We start from the raw sequence: 21,171 nt of genomic DNA, 5'->3' as shown, positions 1-21,171 counted from the left end.
CATTTATCAGGCGATTATCGATGAGGAGGGTTTAGCTTTGAAATATAGTCGGATCTGTATCTTTGCAAGCGGGAAGGGTTGTTGTAGGAGGGTGCTTTCCGGCGGCCATATGTTGAAACAAAGGCGGAAAAGACGAAAAAAATGCGAAAATTTTTGGGTGCGCTGTAGAACAAAAGGGTTGCGCTACTATTTTTGAATCCTGCGCGCTGCCAATATAACTCAGTCTGGGATAAAGCAGCCAGGAAAGGATAGAGAATGTGAATGGCGGCACAACGGAACTACCGGATTTGTGGCGATTGATCGTTTGGTAGGAGTGCGAGAGAGAGAGAATGGGTTGAGTGATTGGAACAGTTGAACAGAGAAAGATGATGAGAAGAAGGTGACAGGATTGGGGAAGGTTGATAATGAGGAATCATGTTATACATGTAGATTTATGAGGAAAAAATTATTTACTGTGAGATCGAGACAAAAGAAGAGGGAATTATATAAAATAATTGAGTGGAGTGAAGGGTAGGATAGATGGATGGATGAGAGAGAGTCGTTGGAGAGAGAGAGAATAGGTTGAGTGATTGGAACAGTTGAACAGAGATAGATGATGAGAAGAAGGTGGCAGGATTGGGGAATGATTTTCTTTTGCATGATTGTGAAATTCATGTAGTTCGATCAAAGCTAGATATGAAGGAGAGACATTCTTGCTGATTACGATATATCAGGCTTATAAACTAATACGATACAACTAAACATATACAATATCTTTCAATACAGCAACATCTTCAATAATATAAGATCTCTTCAATAAATAATCTTTCATCAGAAATTGTACCTATATCGAAATTAACAAATTATGAATTGGATAATAATGAACAAACAATGAAAGAATAAAACGCAATTTGAAACTACATTTTCTTTATTTCTTTTCTTTTACAAGACAGGGAGAGGAAAACTGAGGATACTCCTTGTACTATTTCTCTCCCAAATTTAGATAACAAACTACTATGATATGAGGTTTATAGTGATATAGGGAGAGAGAGTAAGAAAGAATGACAGATCTATGCCACTAAACGTTAGAGAGATTGATTGATTGAGTACTTTATTTATGTAGATTACAATATATACTGGCTTATAGACTTATATACAATAGCTTACAATACAGAAAAATTATAGATGAATTTACATAATATAGACTAAGAAAATAATTATTGAACTGTATATGATATGAAAAAGCAATTTGTAATATAATAGCTATAGATAATTATATTGTTATGCATCTACATAAATTGGCGGAACTTTGGACATATCAATGTCCATTCTTCGGAAAGAATATTCAAAATATCCTCCCCACTAACTCTCTACCGAAACGTCAATTTAATTGATTAAACTAAGGATCTATTTATGAATGGAAATATTGTAAAAGTTTTAACTAATATGAATATTTAAGAGAAAAAAAAACAGAAAAATAATTATATAGGTAGATAAGATCATATAGAGATAGAGAAAGTTAGAGAATAATCACAGTCCGGTGAGAAGGATGGTTGTGATACAGCGAGTAGAAACCAGAGATTATCTCGTAAACCAAGCTAAATAAACAAGCAGCCAGCAACGAATCCGCTGGTCAGTGCGCTAAGCTATCAGGGACCGAGCAGCCTGCCGATATTGTCTTTTCTGCGGTAAATAATTCATTTATCAGGCGATTATCGATGAGGAGGGTTTAGCTTTGAAATATAGTCGGATCTGTATCTTTGCAAGCGGGAAGGGTTGTTGTAGGAGGGTGCTTTCCGGCGGCCATATGTTGAAACAAAGGCGGAAAAGACGAAAAAAATGCGAAAATTTTTGGGTGCGCTGTAGAACAAAAGGGTTGCGCTACTATTTTTGAATCCTGCGCGCTGCCAATATAACTCAGTCTGGGATAAAGCAGCCAGGAAAGGATAGAGAATGTGAATGGCGGCACAACGGAACTACCGGATTTGAGGCGATTGATCGTTTGGTAGGAGTGCGAGAGAGAGTGAATGGGCTGAGTGATTGGAACAGTTGAACAGAGAAAGATGATGAGAAGAAGGTGACAGGATTGGGGAAGGTTGATAATGAGGAATCATGTTATACATGTAGATTTATGAGGAAAAAATTATTTACTGTGAGAGCGGGACAAAAGAAGAGGGAATGATATGAAATAATTGAGTGGAATGAAGGGTAATATAGATGGATGGATGAGAGAGAGACGTTGTAGAGAGAGAGAGAGAATGGGTTGAGTGATTGGAACAGTTGAACAGAGATAGATGATGAGAAGAAGGTGGCAGGATTGGGGAAGGTTGATAATGAGAAGTTTGTTATAAATGTAGGTTAATGAGGAAAAATTATTTACTGTGAGATCGAGACAAAAGAAGAGGGAATGATATAAAATAATTGAGTGGAATGAAGGGTAGTATAGATGGATGGATGAGAGAGAGACGTTGGAGAGAGAGAGAATGGGTTGAGTGATTGAAACAGTTGAACAGAGATAGATGATGAGAAGAAGGTGGCAGGATTGGGGAAGGTTGATAATGAGAAGTTTTGTTATAAATGTAGGTTAATGAGGAATAAATTATTTACTGTGAGATCGAGACAAAAGAAGAGGGAATGATATAAAATAATTGAGTGGAATGAAGGGTAGTATAGATGGATGGATGAGAGAGACGTTGATTGATTGATTGATTGATTGAGTACTTTATTTATGTAGATTACAATATATACTGGCTTATACACTTATATACAATAGCTTACAATACAGCAAAATATAGATGAATTTACATAATATAGACTAGGAAAATAACTATAGAACTGTATATGATATGAAAAAGCAATTTGTAATATAATAACTATAGATAATAATCATATTGTTATGCATCTACATAAATTGGCGGAGCTTTGGACATATCAATGTCCATTCTTTGATGTTGTAGAGAGAGAGAGAGAGAATGGGTTGAGTGATAGAACAGTTGAACAGAGATAGATGATGATAAGAAGGTGACAGGATTGGGGAAAGTTGAGAATGAGGAATTACGTTATACATGTAGGTTAATGAGGAATATATCATTTACTGTGAAGATCGGGACAGAAGAAGAAGGAATGATATAAAATAATTGAGTGTAATGGAGGGTAGAATAGGATGGATGGCTGATTGCCTTTATCCATCACACTTTTGAATATTCATTTATTTATACATTCATACATAAAATATCATTCTCAACTATGAATCAACACTATAACAAGTGTTGTGGGTGATAGGAGAGAGGTGACGTTGGTGGGAGGAGGTGAGAATGGGGAAAAATGTGAATATAAAATTGATTGAGAGATAAAAATTAGGAAAAGTGAAGATGCCGAAGAAAAACATCATTAATACAGAGAAGACTGACAATGAGTAGATTCAATACTGAAGAAATGGATGACAAAGAGAAGGATGGTTGAATCAAGTGGTAGAGAGTATGATAAAGAGGAGTGATGATTGGAAACTAACATTAAAATTGACATTAGAATGGAGAAAAAAGGGGAAAATTGGGAAAAAGGGAAGATAATTGAGTATGAGAGTAAGATGAGAAGAGAAAGGGTTGTGTATGAAGAGAGTGAAATAGATTTGAAATCAAAAGAGATAGAAAAAAGATCAGTTTCATTCTGGAAGCATGGAAAATGCAAACGATGGGAAAATTTATATAAAAAAACTGCAACAAATGAACAACAGGACGGGATGAATCTGTCGTTGTTGCACAGCAAAAAGTGGAAGTTGAAAATGCGTTAAATTCCAGCTTCAAATTTCAGGGTTACACGATACTGCAAGCAGCTAGTTTTTTGCTTCCGGTTCCGGTGTGAGTGGTGGGGGAAGAATTTATTTATTTTGCCGATACACACCGGAATAAATAATAAAAAAGGGTCCGATATGACGGGGACGGAATTGAAGTGGACCGCGAGTGTTAGCTGGCTCGATCTTTTGGCTGAAATACGATGTAACCGATAACTCAGCGCCTGGTAGCAGGGAGTGAGTAGGTACCTCTTTGTCTAGCCTGGTAGCAGGGAGTGAGTAGGTTCCTCTTTGTCTAGCCTGGTAGAAGTTGGGTTGGTACCTCTTCTGCACTCGCTCCATCTACGATCGACACCATTATCGCTAGCTGAGTGATGCATGGATGTCATGCATCACTGGATACAGTGGCACATCGATAGCTTCAAATCCCCACAGACGTTGGAGCCTGTATTTACATGCACACAGCCTGGTGTTTCCCTGTAAACGCTCCCATATGTATCAACACATGATGGAACTTGTTGTAGCTGGACTTGATGCCATGTTGATAATGACGATATGTACAGCGGACTGACTGTACATCATATGTTAATCCGGCGCTGTCCATGCGAGAACCCCGCTAGTCCGGCCAATACCATTATCGCGAACAGCTCGTATATTGGTGCCAAATAACGAGTCACCATCATAAACACATTATATTACGAATAGTGCTGACATCAGCTCTAACACTACTAAACCTGCAACATCCCATTTCGCCTATGAATTAGTACAATCAAATTCTAAACAATGAATTTTGTTCTATTGTTAAGTTCATTCCATGCCATGGAGTTCGAAGTTAGTAAACTTACTGAGTTGGTTATTAACTTCGATAGTAAACTAACTGAGTTAGTAAACTTAGATAGTAAACTAACTGAGTTAGTAAACTTCGATAGTAAACTAACTGAGTTAGTAAACTTCGATAGTAAACTGAGTTAGTTAGTAAACTTCGATAGTAAACTAACTGAGTTAGTTAGTAAACTTCGATAGTAAACTAACTGAGTTAGTTAGTGAACTTGGTTATTAATCTAACTGAGTGTTATCTCAAATCATCCAAATGTTGGGATAAAATGAGAATCCATTAATAAATTTATCAATTTTTGAAACTAACTGAATCAGTTGGTCGTTTCTAGTAGAATTATTCAACTTGAAGAACCCAATATATAAATTATAAGCTTGAGTGTGAATAGGGAATGAAATTTGGTAATACCGCAAAACAGAACATCCATGAGTATCTGGCTAGCTGTGTTCATCGATTGTTCTACAGCTATGTTCTAGCTATGTTCTACATCGATTTATGTTCATACGATTTTTGCCATCCATATAAACTCTATTAGATTAAACAGATTATGTTTGTTGAGTTCAGTTCAATCTTATACAATTCATATTGTACGACCAAAAATCGATGTGTGTGTATGGCTAGTCTCTCTGCTGATGAAATCCATACCAATAGATAAATAACTTATGATTTTGTCAATTGACTCTTGCAAAATCTGCATTGGGAGTTTACTATTTGAGTTGTGAATTATGTATCTGCCACTATTATCTGAGTAGTTGTGAAGCTAATATTGTGATAGTTATTCATACTGAGTAAAACGACTAGATGTTATCTATGATTGGTCAATATCTAGTCTATACAAAGTATACAACGTGATATCAAGTCTATTCATTTTTAGAAGTTCACAAGTTGATATCATAATTTAAATTCATAGATAATCTACCGGGTACCTCAAACCACAGAATACAAATATAGCAATTATTAGAAGACAATACAATTATAGAAGTTTTCTCTGCTCAAACTTTTCAACTTTCTGGTATAGAAGCCCTGATTATTATGTTGTTAATTTGGCTGTACCATATTCTATTAGATTTTGTGTATAGAGTGAGAGAGTGATAGAGTGACATTGAAGCTTCGTTGAATTAAATCAGTTTCTTTTTCCATTGAGGAATGACAATAGTATTCATTCTTGTCTACTATTTCTATCGATTTCTGTTGATCAGGCCGGTATTGAGTTGAATTGAATTTATTTGTTTCCAACAAAATACAAGCATGCAATGTACATTCATACACAGCATACATAATAGGATGAGTATGTTCACAATTATTGAAACTAAGCTCACATGAACCTTAAGGTATTCATTTATTGGATGTAGCAAACAACTACAGAATTCAGATTTTCCTATCTCAGCATCCACAAATTCAATTAACAAGCTTTGAATAACTTTTACAACATTTTATTTAATTAGGACGTGATCTATAATATTCAATCCATTTACAAACTCACAAATACAATTCTGACTGCTCAATACTTTATTTTTGAAGAATAATAAGCACTAATGAAAATTTTAGAACTGTCGTCTCAAGTGCTGAAGTTATATTCTAGCTTAGAACACAATTTCCTCATCAATGATTAGAAACGTTAAAACTCTCATAATTCTAAAAAGGGTGTGTGATGCAAACTAAAAGCCCTGGAGCACGTTTAGTGCTCAGAAAGAATGATTTATTACTTTCGAACGTGATATGTTGAAGGTTAGCCTTTGTTAACAACCTATTCTGGGAACTGATTCATCAAAAAATTATGAATGGAGTGAGAAAGAGAAAAGGGGAAACAAAAATCATGAAATTAGACGTTTCTCAGAATTATTGTGAAAAAAGCCAAAATCGAGATTAGTCAGTTCATTCAACAGTTTGCTCAGAAGTTGTAGTTTATGTTACCAAACCTCAATTCATTCACAGGATAATAACTCATTTTGTAATATTTTACCAGCTCACATGATTTGAGAGGTTTTGTTTACCCACATCACAGACTAAGCCTGCTGGAGAGTGGCCCGTTTTATATGGGAATGAAAATATTCAATCCCATCTCACATAAGAGAAATTGATGGCTTGAAGGAGTTCAAAAAAAAAAACACTCAGGGAATTCCTTATTGTATTGTGTCCGTACAGGTTAGCAGACTTCTTTGTTGAATAGTGTTTGATTGATGTATGTTATGTGGGATCTGTTGTGTTGAAATAGGAGGGATGGTAGATATTAGATTAAACTTTGACGTGTCATATACTGCGGGATCGTTGCTCCCTTAATGCAGTTCAGTGATTGTGACGAACAAGAAAAGTAAAGTAAGTAAGTAAAGAGAGTTTGAGTGTCGTGTACAATGATTCAGTTGTCTGTTATACAAAAGAAATCAACAAAAGAAATTCGAAAAGAATTTTCAGAAACCTTTTAATGGACATTTCAAGCTTTTTTCGAATGGAGAATGTCAATTTCACTCATGAATATTTTCTTGTGGAAATTTGGAAATCACTTACAAATACAACAAGGATGTTATGTTTCAAGTGACGAATAATTCATTATACATTCAAGAAAATAATTTTATATTATAAGTTATAGAACTAGAATATAAATATTAATTATTCTTCTCATCGAGAAAGGCCTCGTTGTTCAACTTTGAATGGAGTAATAATAATAATTGGAGATCATCAATGGTCATCAATAGATCTTAATGATGATCATCAAGATCATCAATTGGAGATCATCATCAGAGATCATCACTGAAGAACTCTTGTTGATGATCATGAACATTTGCTATGTGGATAGACTAAGTATTTCAAACTCATTACGAGAATAGATAAACTACGATCAAAGAAATTGAAGGACAAGGTATTGATTTCCTCCACATAATAATACAACGTGGTATACCAAGCTCTTCACAAATTAAACTAAACATTCAAAGCAGTTAGAGTGCTTGCGTAGCATCCTAGAGATCCCGGGTTCAAACCCCACTCAGAGCCAAAAGTTTTTGAACAGGTCACTCCCGTGTTATCGGATGGGCACGTTAAACTGTCGGTCCCGGCTGAAGTATGACAGTCGTAAGGCCCATTGATGGCTCAAATGATATATCCAGGCGAGGTGGAACTGCCATCAGGAATTCCCCACCAATAAAAGCCATACGAATATTATTATTATTATCATTAAAGCAGTGAAAGGACAATATTACACTTAAAAACACTACTTTAAAATTCCCCTCAGTTTAGGGCGAGTGTCGAATGATTCATGCGATTTACACTACATGTTATCCAAAGTTACTTGAGCCGTAAGAATCCAAGAATATCTACATTTGGTTGTTTTCATATTTATGAAATAACGGGTCCCGAATTTATTCCAGGAAGAACAAAAATGGAAAAGCAAAAAGGATTCAGCCAAGGGATCTGTGATTTATCCTATTCTTCTGCACAAAGCTCTGGCTCGGACTGTTTTGAATTGCATGAAATAACTTTTTTCGTTTTCTTCAACGGTTTTCCGGATTTCCCCCTTGCAGCACACTTCTCTCTCTGTCTGATGTATCCTATCCGGTTTTTTCTTTTAGTTAAGCCATTTCGCCTCATAGATTTGTCGACGCTCTAAATATTCAAGCTCCAAGTTAGCGAGCTCTAAGAAAGAAATCTTACTTTCGAATGCTTAGTTCAGTTAGCACTGACTCGGAACAGGCTCCTAATTCTGTTATGTGTGAAATACAAGTGAGCTTCCTGTGGAATTAATAGATGTCAGCAACTGTAAGATAAGGGTGAGCTTTTATTTATAAAATTACATGGTACTATTATGTTATTTTATAAATAAAAATGAGTAGCCCTGAATACATATATTTTAAAAGGGTGAGCTTATATTAGATTAGGACTACTACCTATTAAGGGATCAATACGAAAATAATCACTATGAAAAATCATTCCCATTCAGTTCTTGATTGAACCTGAGGAATGATTTTCATTAAGGCGCGTACAGACTTTCGCGCTCCGCAATCGAACGTCACTCGAGCAGATCGATTGATGATCGACCGGGGAGCAAGAGTGGAACGCGAGAAGAGCTAACATCTCCCGTAACGTTTATGATCGGAGCGATTGCGGAACGAGTGCAGAGCGTGCGCGGAGCGTGTTGGAGGCGCGTATATCTGTACGCACCTTTATATTACGGAATTGAATCTCTTTTGCCAAAATTCTATTTTATTGCCGGAAGAAGCGCGATAAACACAAAAAACAATGAATTTTCTAAGAAAACAAATTCTTGGCAGCAGTGAAACTGCAATAATTTGAAACTTGAGATTGATCTATTCAATACTAGTAGAATACTGTTTCATGTATGTTTTGGAAAGAAGTAAATGATTGATTGATTGACACATTACTCTTATGCAAAAACTGAACAGGATACCACAGTAATCGAGTTCTTCAATTTTTAAAAACTTCAAAAGTATCCCATACTGTGCAAATTGGAGTTATTTATTGCAATTATCATGATTTATCGATTCTCTCATCTGAACATCATAAACTCACCCCTTTTCACAGTTCCTGCTCTATATGAATTACTGTCTGTTAAGTTTTTTTCTACTAATTTCAGACTCTGTGAAGAAGGAAAACACAATTAATTGAATTCATAGAGCAGTTCCTGCTCTATATGAATTTATTATTTATTATAATAAATTATCAATTCTGTCATCTGAACATCATAAACTCACCCCTGCTTTTTTACAGTTCCCGCTTTATATGAATTACTGTATGTTCAGTTTTTTTAGTTTTTCTACTAATTTCAGACTCTGTGAAGAAGGAAAACACAATTAATTGAATTCATAGAGCAGTTCCTGCTATGAATTTATTATTTATCATAATAAATTATCGATTCTGTCATCTGAACATCATAACTCACCCTTTTTCGCAGTTTCTGCTGTGAATATTACTCTTGTATGAAACAGAAAACAAAGAAGCCCAACTTGTGGGAAAATATAATATCCGACCAATATTAACTCAGCCGCGGGTCTTCGTTGAGCGCAAAGTTAGTTGTTTGTTCTCAACCTCAACTTGTTCAGGTCGTTGTTCAACTTGGCAATAAATATTCTGGTTGCCTTCGTCTGTACATAATCTTACTTTTGTTACCAGTGGAAGTTTGTTCCTTGTTCTTGTGGCGCGTTCCTTGCCCTACTGTTTTCCCATATTTCATGGGAATGTCTTGATAGTTTTCTCCTTGAGTTTGTTAACAGAGAGGATGACAGATGTGTATGACACGGTTTTCCAAGGTAGAAGAATTGGAGGAATTCATGCAGATTGAGATAAACAGTCTTTCTTCTTTATTGATTCTTACAATAAGTACATCATAACAATTATAAGGAGAGAAAAAATAAGGTAATCTTGTGCTATTCCTCTCCCAAATTCAGATAAGGTTACACATAGTCCGAAATAGGTTAAGGCTGTGCAAAGGCTGAAAATAAACTTTTTACTCGTGATATTTCTCATAGTTTTTTGATATGTATATCATCAAGAAATCAAAATGAAAGAGTTTTCTCAGGAAAACATTTTTTTCTGATCATTACTTTTTGAGATATGAGCGCCTAAAGTTGACATTTTTGGGACAGAACATTTCAAATTCGGTAAAATATGAATCCATGAGATTTAGAAGATGGATTCTTCAAGGTATTGTTGATCTCGTTAAACAAAAATTTTCTGGTTATTCTGGTAATTTACCAAGAATAACTCAACTAAAAGTTATTTTTAGTTTGAATAACTATCTTAAAAATTGATATTTTCAGAAAATTTTTGTTTTACTAGATAAACAATACCATGAAGAATCTATCCTCTGAATCTCATGAATTTATATAATACCAAATTTGAAATGTTCTGTCCCAAAAACTTAAACTTTAGGCGCTCATATCTCGAAAAGTAATGATCAGAAAAAAATGTTTTCCTAAGAAAACTTTTTCATTTTGATAGCTTGATGATATACAAATCGAAAAACTTGGAAAAATATCACGAGTAGAAAGTTTATTTTTAGCCTTTGCACAGCCTTTGTTTTCGCAGATGTTTTGAGCAACATTGACTGTCATTGACTTCAAGAGACCTTGAATTAGCATTAACTCCTATTGCAATAACATTTATTGTCAAAATTTTATTCTGTCTCTAATGATATATTCTTGTACTTTCAGGTATGTTCATGAATTCTGAATTACAACATGTTCCATTCCAATGACGTAAGTAATCTCTTGTACAGAAAAATTATGGTACTAACAATTTCGTCGATCGACAAAAGATGAAGAAAAAATGGTTGAATTCAAATCAGCTTCATTCATTCTTAAGCATCCTATTGAAAAACAACACAAATAGTTTGAATCAGTATCAGAAACTGCATGATCATTTATTCAATTCCTGAAACATGATTGAACTACAATTTTGCGAAATAAGAAAACTTATTTTGGATCCAAAAGAGCTTTATTATTAGAAGCTATTACCATAGAGAAACGATAGCATAGTAGATATCCCATGGTATAGGGAATTTATGTTGCAACTTTTACTGTTATCCCAAGCCGATAGTTCACATAGTTCTTTCTTATGCAGCTGTGTGACACTGGTAGTTTCTCAAATTGTACCGTTCATACACTATCACCTCAACAAAACAGTAAAAATTGACAATAATCGACAGTAATCGGCTTGAGATAACAGAAAAAGTTGCGACATAAATTCCCTATACCATGGGATATCTACTTACGCTATTGTTCCTCTATGCTATTACTCTATGTATATTGATTGTATTTCTCTATGTCTATTTCTCTGTATATTGATATACAGAATTCATATAATTCTCAGAGCATCATATTCAAAATCCACATAACTCTTAGAGCATCATATTCAAAATCCACATAATTCTTAGAGCATCATATTCAAAATCCACATAATTATTTTCAATTATCAGGAACTGCATGATCATTTGTTTAGTTTTAAAACTTCAAAAAACGTTTCATTCTGAAGTTTTTTACTCCATATAAGTCAATTGAGGAGCGACTTTTTCAAACAATATTTATTAACAAAACACCTTACCCTCAGCTCTGAGAATAGTCCACATCGTATTACTTCAGACATAACATATACAGTACTTTATTCGTGAGAGAAACCAGTTACGTTTCATATTTCCTGCCGACATTATAATGTCAGACACTATTTCTTATGTCTTAATCTGGCAAGGCCCAGTTTAATATACGGCCCAAAAGTATTACAGTTTGGCCACTGGTGAAATCTTTCATTAGCCCAAAAATTTATGACCCTGCCACCAGCCGTAGAAGGAAGCTACAATATGCAAATTCATTTTAATTGTGGCCCACGTATTATTCATGGGCTCGGTTACGAGATATTGAATTTTTATTTTGACAAGATTTTTATTGGTTTATTATTTATCTGGTTACTTTTTCATCATTGGTGCGCCGTTGTTGTTGGTTGTAAATAATAAAAAACGGGTCGATGGTTGTGTGGAGCCTCGAATAATATTATTGCTGAATGAGCCGAGCTGCAAGATTCCATAAATTTCTGATATAAGGTTAGATTTGGCGGGTAGATTAGAGTTGGCGCGAGCGCGCGAAAAGCAAAAACACAGGTCTCTATTATTTGCCAACATGTTCTCAGATGTGTTTGCAATAAACTAAAACACGACTACTCCTGTCCTCCTCTGTTCTTGTATTCGAGGATTAAGATAGAATGGAAGGTGTGATGAGTAAGCGAGGAGGAAGATTGAAAGATGAGAGAGAAAGAGTGAGAGAGAGAATGAGTGAGAGAGAGAGAGTGGGTGTGAGAGAGAGTGAGCTATAATGTTTGATAGTGCAGTGCAGCATCCATGCATTATGACGTCACGAATTGATATTCTTCCTCTGAACATCCATCTTTATCCAGCTCTTTTCTTGAAATATCGACGTTGAAAATTCGGTTGCTATTCCTACTCCGATGTAATATTTACCCTCATTATCCTTTCCCTTCCTTAATAATTTCAATTATTTTCACTTCTAGTTATGTTTGATTTTATTCACTTGTGATTATCTACCTCTTTTCCAATAATTTTACTGTATCATGTTGATATTGGAAAATGTAGGAAATGCATTATGTGAAATATTCAGGATTCTTCCTTCCTTTTTCTATCACTTTTTGAATTTTTCATCTCTTACTAATATTCTTATACCTCCAAAAACTATTATGCTCTCTTCTTTTTCTAATACTGATGTAAGAATTTCAAGGTAAAATGAAGAATATTATTTTATTATTATAATATTATATTTTCTGTTTCCCAACCTCCAACACTCTCTCACTCTTTCAAATTATAAAATAAATTAACAAATTATAAATAATCTCTCTTCTTTTTCTAATACTGATGTAAGAATTTCAAGGTAAAATGAAGAATATTATTTTATTATTATTATATATCATATTTTCTGTTTCCCAACCTCCAACACTCTCTCACTCTTTCAAATATCTTAGTTAAATATCTGCATTAAATGTCATATTTTTCTCATTCAGAATCTCAATTAACTCTTCATAATGCTCTTTCACTTAGTCTCTTGTTTTTACTTTTTCATTCCTCTGTTATGTCTCTCTCTCTCGTATATCTATTTTTTCCATCTTTTCTCTCTTCTGTATCCTCTCTCTCATCTATGTCCTCTCTCCCTCTTTTTCTCTCCTCTCTCATTCTTTCTTCTCACTTCTCTTTCCACCCCCTATTCTCTTTTTTCTCGTTTTGTCCTTCTACTTCTCTCTCCTTCCCGTTTTATTCTTATTTTCTCTCACTCTTCCTCAACATTGAACATCCATCACCCTCTCTCTCTCTCTACTTCTCTCTCCTTCCCGTTTTATTCTTATTTTCTCTCACTCTTCCTCAACATTGAACATCCATCACCCTCTTTCTATTCTCTTTATCGTTCTTTCTCCAGCTTGGAGTCTTTTGTGGAACAGCTTTTTCATTCCGATTAAGTTTTCAGACTCGGCATTAGAATTCAAGCCGCCATGTTGCCATAATTTATGCGTTCCAAGCGAGATTCATTAGATACAGATAGACCGCCATACCACCCCACCTCTCATCCTTCAAGACAACCTCCTCTTCCTCCTCCACTCACTACACCACCACCTCCTCCTCCTTCTACTACTCCTCCTCGTCCTCCTCATCCTCTCCCTACTCCTCTACTCCTCATTCACCTCCTCATCCTCCACCAAAACCATACCACTCCTGGACTAGAACCAAAATACAAGCTCGCTATATGATTTATGTTCCTAATTGTACAACATGGAGGAGAATAGAAAGAAATATAGGCGAAAGAAGAACTCTTTAACTGGCTTGTCGAATTATATAATACGTGATGATTACACAATTGTTTTGTTTTGTGTGTTTTTAATAAAATTGAAATAAATTCTTCGTCTGAAAAAAATATATTATCTTTTTTTCAATTCAATTCAATTTATTACTTGTCATGGCTAAACAATAGTAAGCATAGACAATAGTCACGTAGGTACATTAAAATTTTAACATTCATTTACAAAGTAAGACTAGATACATTTTTAAAATTGTGAAAATATAATAATTGAAAACTTATAAATAATATGTCAGTTAAAACTCATATCATAAAGACACAATAGCGTAAGTAGATATCCCATGGTATAGTACGTTTATGTCGCAACTTTCACTGTTATCTCAAGCCGATTACTGTCTATTATTGTAGATTTTTACTGTTTTGTCCGGGTGAGAGTGTATGAACGGCACAATATGAGAGACTGCCAGCGTCACATAGCTTTATGGGAAAGAATTACGTGGACTATCGGCTTGAGATAACGGAAAAAGTTACGACATAAACACCCTATACCATGGGATATCTACTTATGCTATTTTTCTCTATGGTGATAGAGAAAATGGTGCTTTCTCCAACATACAAATTTGAATAACTTGTTAATAATGACATAATGATGATAGCAATTATGCTACGGGTGAGAAACAAGTGACAAGAAGAGTTGATCCTGTTCTCATTTTGTATCTCTAACCAGGTTGCCCGTTCTTTATAATATTCATAGATTACTATTTCCTGAGAACTTATTATAATTGCACTTCTGTGATTGCAAAGAAAAATATATTATTATCACTCAACTCTTCCATTATGCAAGGCCGTCTGTGGTCCCACTTCTAAACCTTAGTAGATTCGAACATCCTTTACATCACTACCCTAACCGCGTATTCCTCTGTGGATAGCTATTTTCCATCATTGATTTCCTCTCAGGTGCCACTGTTATCATTGAAAAATGAAAATAAAAAATTGTGGAAAGCTATTCGTATCACTTTCCATGACCTTCAACTAAAATGGACAGTGGAAAATAGAAAATTGCGGTTAATGTTTGCTATAAAATACGACACATCTAAGCAAGTGATTACAGTGTCCAAAATGAAGCTGGGACTGTTCATCTTTCCAATTCTTGTCTTTTTCATCTCAGTCTTCGCAGTTGGAGGAGCTTCTCCGGCCGCAGATGATGAAGCACAAATGTTGGAGGAGATGATGGATGAATGTAAGTTACTTGAATTCAATTTTCCAGTTTTTCTTCTAATTTGGATAATGTAAATTGTTCACATTCAATGACTCTATTGATATAAGTATTATACATATATATATACTAATATATAAGTAATTATATAAGTATTACACACATATATATATATATACTAATATATAAGTATCTATTGATATAATGGTATTCTATGTATCCGTTGTCGGATATAATTATTGCAGTACAGAATATATTTATTTGCAGTACTGCAATAAATTGTTTATTATTTACAGTAATTTATTTACAAATTTATAAATTTGTAAATAATTTATAAATTATTAATTTACTGCAGTAATTTATCTATTTATTTACAACGTAATCTACAAAGTGTCACAACTACGTCAGCAATATACAATATACAACAGTAGTATAGCACAACATTATAGCTCAAGCAAAAAAAGAAACTTCACTTTTCTAATGTTTCAAATAGCAAGCAAATCATTTTTATCTCCCAAAGAGTGAATAAATCTGTCATGTTTCAAAAACTAAGCAAGTATTCCAAATAATGGCTCAAAATTTAATCGATTCTACTACAATTATCTGATGTTCCCAGAAGTTAGAAGGTCTTCCAAACAACGGAAAACCCTCAGACTTGATAGATTTTTCATTTATCTTGAGTTTTAAAAAGTGAGCAAATCATTCATCTTTCAAAAAAAGAGCAAGTATTCCAAGAAACAACCTGAATTTAATCGAGTCTTCACTCAGACTTGACCGAGTTTTCACTTATCTTGAGTTTTAAAAAGTGAGCAAATCATTCATCTTCCAAAAAAGAGCAAGTATTCCAAGAAACAACCTGAATTTAATCGAGTCTTCACTCAGACTTGACCGAGTTTTCACTTATCTTGAGTTTTAAATAGTGAGCAAATCATTCATCTTTCAAAAAAAGAGCAAGTATTCCAAGAAACAACCTGAATTTAATCGAGTCTTCACTCAGACTTGACCGAGTTTTCACTTATCTTGAGTTTTAAAAAGTGAGCAAATCATTCATCTTTCAAAAAGAGAGCAAGTATTCAAAGAAACAGCTCGAATTTAATCGAGTCTTCACTCATTTAAAGTTTCAAGAAGTGAGCTAATGTAATTTCTCTTCCAAAAAGTGAACAAATGTAAATTCAGTCTCAAAAATTGAGCAAATAACATTTCTGTTGGTTTGTTGCAGTGACGCAAGCCGCTGCACAGGCAAGACATGTGAGATCCAGTGAGGTCTGGGAGAGGAGTGGTGTGAGACAAAAACGTCAACGTCGAAGATGGCCGGATTATGGACCGTGTACCCCAGGGAAACAGGCTTGTTGGCGAAGGCCTTACGGGAGACCTGTCCACCGGCCTAGTCGACCATGGAGAAGACCTCCATGGCGCCGGGGTGGTTAATACAAACCACTCATCACCAGGAAAAGTGACAGAGGATATTGGGGAGGGTGGATGAGATAAATCCACATAATATTATCAAACCAGACAATGTTCCAGTTCTCTGAAGAAATTTATAGTTACAGTTGATTCTATTTCCTATGCTCGAAATTATTCTATTATTCCAAAATGCTTAGAATACTAATTGTGTTGAATTCGGGATTACTTTCTTGTACTTGTAATATATATATACAAATAAAATTTGTATTCTTGTTTCATTATTTCTTTAATTGAAGGGTACTGTAATTGTATTTTATTATTGTGTTGAGCTTGGATCAGAAGTTACATTCGTTTCTATAAGCCTATCATTCTATATACAAAATTATTGTTACGAGACAATAATATTGGAGCTTCTGTTGTTTTGATTATATATTCTTATGCACACGAAATAATTGTTATTTCTTCATTCACACCACTCCAACTCTATAAGAAATGGTTATTGAGATATTTCCATAGTTACACTTCAAAAATCATAATTTATAGCTGAACTTTTATAGAAATTATGAGTATTTCAATTTATTAAAAACACACAAAACAAGACAAAACAAAATAACAAGAATTACAAAACAAATAAATTTCAAGTAATAACGTTTGAGGGAAATACAAAACACAATGAATATTATTCATTTGAGGTAGTTTCTCTGGGACCTGGTCAAACTGGACTGGCGACAAAATGGGCCGACGACAAACTGGGCTGGTTTTCCAGTCCAGTTTGTCGTTCCATGCACCGCCAAACTTGCACTCTAAGGAATGCAGCACAGTTTGGCGGCGTGCAACTTTGGCGGTAGCCCAGTTTGTCGTCAGCCCAGTTTTCCATCGTCCCGTTTCTCTTTGCACTGAGCGAAGCAGGAAGTAGACGAGTGCATTATTAGACACTATAGTCTCCACAAAATTACTTCTGACTTGGAGGATTATGCGGCGCAGAGAAATGGAGGGAGATCAGCCAATTACAGTGATTGATAGAGCAATAGGTAGAAGCGCAGTTACCAATTTGTCAGTCGTCTGACTGCTTTCAGACAGCAAACTTCGCATGTGTAGCATGAGCATATGAACAGTCACTAGAAGTTGGAGAACGCTGGCCGCTTCAAAACGGCAACATCGCACCTCTGTATCCCTCCCGCTGTATGCTTCCTCTACTGCGCATGCCCATCCCAAGTATTTACTTGTACTGGAGAATTATGCTGATAAATATTCTCATATGATAATCCCCTTACAATATTTTAGGAGTAAGTTTGAGTTTCTTTTTAAAATTTTCAATTTAAGTTTTAAAATTTTCAATTTAAGTTTTAAAATTTTCAATTTAAGTTTTAAAATTTTCAATTTAAGTTTTTAAATTTTCAATTATTAATACTGTATTTTTCAGTTATCAGTGGTGATTTAGTGAAGTTTAGTGAAGATTCTCATTTAATTCGGTTTTCATCTTTCCTAAACTCTAAATTCCTAGTTCTTAAACATTTTGGACTCAAAATAGGACAAAAATAATGAAGTGGAAACATAACCTATTTTTGGACAATTTCTATCCAAATTTGGGAAAGGAACAGTTTTGGGCTTCAAGCCTGTTGTTCCTTCCTCAATCATTCATAGTTCAGAATTATATTAAATATAAGAAAGAAAGAAAGAAGAAAAAATAAAAATCCTAGTATCCTTTTAGAAATATTTTATCACAACATGTTATCACTTGAAAATGGCATCAATGTCCGAAACATGTTGCGATAAAATATTTCTAAAAGGGTACTGAGATTTTTATTTTTATTTTATTTTTAAACCCTTAAAAACTACCCTTAGAGTTAAAATATCGCCAAAAGATTTCTTAGTGCGCCTCTAAAGGGCCAACTGAACATACCTACCAAATTTGAACGTTTTTGGTCCGGTAGATTTTTAGTTCTGCGAGTGAGTCAGTCAGTCAGTCAGTCAGTGAGTGAGTGCCATTTCGCTTTCATATATATATATATATATATATTATATATATATATATATATAAGAAGAAGAAGAAAAGTAGAATAATACTCTGAAAACAATCCAGTTCACTGCATTTTCATAGAGTAATCGTAGTAATATCAAACTTTCAAATTGTTTTCCATGTGATTACCAGCCTTCCTATCTGATTTCCATCACAGTTGACAAAATTTATCAGAATACATGGTTTTTAGAACATTCTCCCATTGGATTTTCATACTCTACTCTAGATTTTATATCATTGGTATACAATCTTGACTTGATAGATGATACATTCATGCCCAAATCCACCAAGGCGGCAGTTGGTTCTGAGTCAGATGATTTTGAATTGTTCACTCCCTCCATATTCACACGTCTGTGTGCGTTCACCTATGTGAAAATACTCTCTTAGTTTTTTTAAATGTACTCTTGTAGCTCCTAATAATGTAGTCTTCTACTTCCTGAGCGTAGCACAGTGTGAACAGAGTCTACCTCAAATGAATAATTCATTGTGTTTTGTGTTTCCCTCAAACGGTACTTTTTGAAATTTTGAAAATTTCTATGAAAGTTCAGCTTTAAATTGTTTTTGAAGTGTTACTATGGAAATATCTCAATACCCATTTCTTTTAGAGTTGGAGTGGTGTGAATGAATAAATAACAATTATTTCGTGTGCAGAAGCATAATTATAATATAATCAAAACAACAGTTTTGTAACAATCTTTTTTTCATAATATGATCAACTGTGACTTCTTATTTTGAGCATAGTCGAATAATATGAGCATTTTGGAATAATAGAATAATTTCATGCATAGGAAATAGAATTAACTGTAACTATAAATTTCTTACAGAACTGGAAAATTATCTGGATCAATCGCTTCGTGAAGCATTCCAACCTTCAGTATTGAAGCATTTCAAATAATAGAATAATTTCAAGCATAGAAAATGGAACCAACTGTTAATCCAAATTTCTTCAGAGAACAGAAAAATTTATTTATTCATTTTTTTATTATATTTCCAACATAAAAGCATTGGTTATGATAATACTAAGTGGATTAATCGCATAGTGAAGCTCTCCAAACCCCAATATCCGCTGTTACTTTTCCTGGTGATGAGTGGTTGGTATCAACCCCGGATCCATGAATTGATTTCTTCTCCTTGGAGAGGATCCATGAAAAGGCTGCAGGGCCTAATATGGACGACCATGGGAATCTGGCCATTGACGTTTTTCTCTTCCATCACTCCTCTCCCAATCCTCACTAGATCTCACATGTCTTGCCTGTGCAGCGGCATGCGACACTGTAACAAAGAAAGAGAAATGCTATTTGCTCAATTTTTGAAACTCAATTTACATTTTCTCACTTCTTGAAGGAGAATTAACATTATCTCATTTTTTAAAACTTTAGATGAGTGAAGATTCGATTGAATTCAAGCTGTTTCTTGGAATACTTGCCCTTTGTTTTGAAATATGAATGATTTGCCCGCTTTTGAAAACTCAAGATGAGTGAAAACTCGGTCAAGTCCGAGGTTTTGCCGTTGTTTGGGAGACCTCCCAACGTTTCGGAACAACAGATGAGTGAAGACTCGATTAAATTCAAGCTGTTTCTTGGAATACTTGCTCTTTTTTGAAAGATGAATGATTTGCTCACTTTTGAAAACTCAAGATGAGTGAAAACTCGGTCAATTCTGAGGTTTTTCCGTTGTTTGGGAGACCTTCCAACGTTTCGAAACATCTGATGAGTGAAGACTCGATTAAATTCAAGCTGTTTCTTGGAATACTTGCTCTTTTTTGAAAGATGAATGATTTGCTCACTTTTCAAAACTCAAGGTAAGTGAAAACTCGGTCAAGTCTGAGGTTTTGCCGTTGTTTGGGAGACCTCCCAACGTTTCGGAACATCAGATAAGTGAAGACTCGATTAAATTCAAGCTGTTTCTTGGAATACTTGCTCTTTTTTGAAAGATGAATGATTTGCTCACTTTTCAAAACTCAAGGTAAGTCAAAACTCGGTCAAGTCTGAGGTTTTGCCGTTGTTTGGAAGACCTTCCAACTTTTCGGTATATCAGATAAGTGTAGAATCATAAATTTTGAGACTACGCCATTGTTTGGAATACTTGCTCACTTTTTGAAACTGTAAGATTTAGTCACTCTTTGAAAGATAAAATGATTTGCTTACTATTTGAAACTTTATAAAAGTGAAACTTTCTTTCTCGCATGAGCTATAATGTTGTGCTATACTACTGTTGTAAATTGTATATTCCTTATTGCTGACGTAGTTGTAAAACTTTGTAGATTACTGTCTAGCAGTACAGTACTGCAATATATCCGACAACAGATACATAGCATATCGTACTTATATCAATAGAGTCATTGAATGTGAACAATTCACATTATCTAAATTGAAAGAAAAACTGGAAAATTGAATTCAAGTAACTTACATTCATCCATCATCTCCTCCAACATTTGTGCTTCATCATCCGCGGCCGGAGAAGCTCCGACTGCGAAGACGCTGATGGAGAAGACAAGAATTGGAAAGATGAACAGTCCCAGCTTCATTTTGGATACTGTAATCACTTGCTTAGATGTGCTGCATTTTATAGCAAACATTAACCGCAAGTTTCTATTTTCTACTGTCCATTTTAGTTGAAGGTCATGGAGAG

The 21,171-nt window shown here is 34.6% G+C and overlaps 3 protein-coding genes across 5 annotated transcripts in view; 2 read left to right on the top strand and 1 right to left on the bottom strand.

The window, feature by feature from the left end:
• Positions 1-21,171, top strand: part of LOC111063472 (homeotic protein ultrabithorax) — a 481,856-nt gene that overhangs the window by 263,955 nt on the left and 196,730 nt on the right. The window lies entirely within an intron of this gene.
• Positions 14,955-16,737, top strand: LOC120352621. The gene is made up of 2 exons (XM_039433893.1): positions 14,955-15,140; positions 16,336-16,737. Exons 1-2 carry the CDS (start codon positions 14,969-14,971, stop codon positions 16,542-16,544), a joined length of 381 nt encoding a protein of 126 aa, XP_039289827.1. The 5' UTR covers positions 14,955-14,968; the 3' UTR covers positions 16,545-16,737.
• Positions 19,177-21,171, bottom strand: part of LOC111043204 — a 34,241-nt gene continuing 32,246 nt past the window's right edge. The window contains exons 1-2 of one of the 2 annotated variants that reach the window (XM_039433896.1): positions 20,950-21,162; positions 19,177-19,812 (exon numbers count right to left, since the gene is read on the bottom strand). In XM_039433896.1, coding sequence (XP_039289830.1) covers positions 19,703-19,812; positions 20,950-21,118 — 279 coding nt within the window. In that variant the 5' untranslated portion in view covers positions 21,119-21,162 and the 3' untranslated portion in view covers positions 19,177-19,702. Of the gene's footprint in view, positions 19,813-20,949; positions 21,163-21,171 lie in introns of those variants that run through there. The other variant, XM_039433897.1, reaches the window with a different exon arrangement.

This window comes from Nilaparvata lugens, chromosome 8 (assembly GCF_014356525.2).
Source record: "Nilaparvata lugens isolate BPH chromosome 8, ASM1435652v1, whole genome shotgun sequence".
Classification (NCBI taxonomy): Eukaryota; Metazoa; Arthropoda; class Insecta; order Hemiptera; family Delphacidae; genus Nilaparvata; species Nilaparvata lugens.
The sequence above is the reverse complement of the archived record's forward strand: the minus strand, read 5'-3'. Positions and strand labels throughout refer to the sequence as shown.

Excerpts from the sequence above, each read along its gene's own strand:
- LOC120352621 (XM_039433893.1), top strand. The coding sequence starts at position 14,969 with ATGTTTGCTATAAAATACGACACATCTAAGCAAGTGATTACAGTGTCC. Across the intron at positions 15,141-16,335 it reads GGAGGAGATGATGGATGAAT|TGACGCAAGCCGCTGCACAG; the intron begins GTAAGTTACTTG and ends GGTTTGTTGCAG.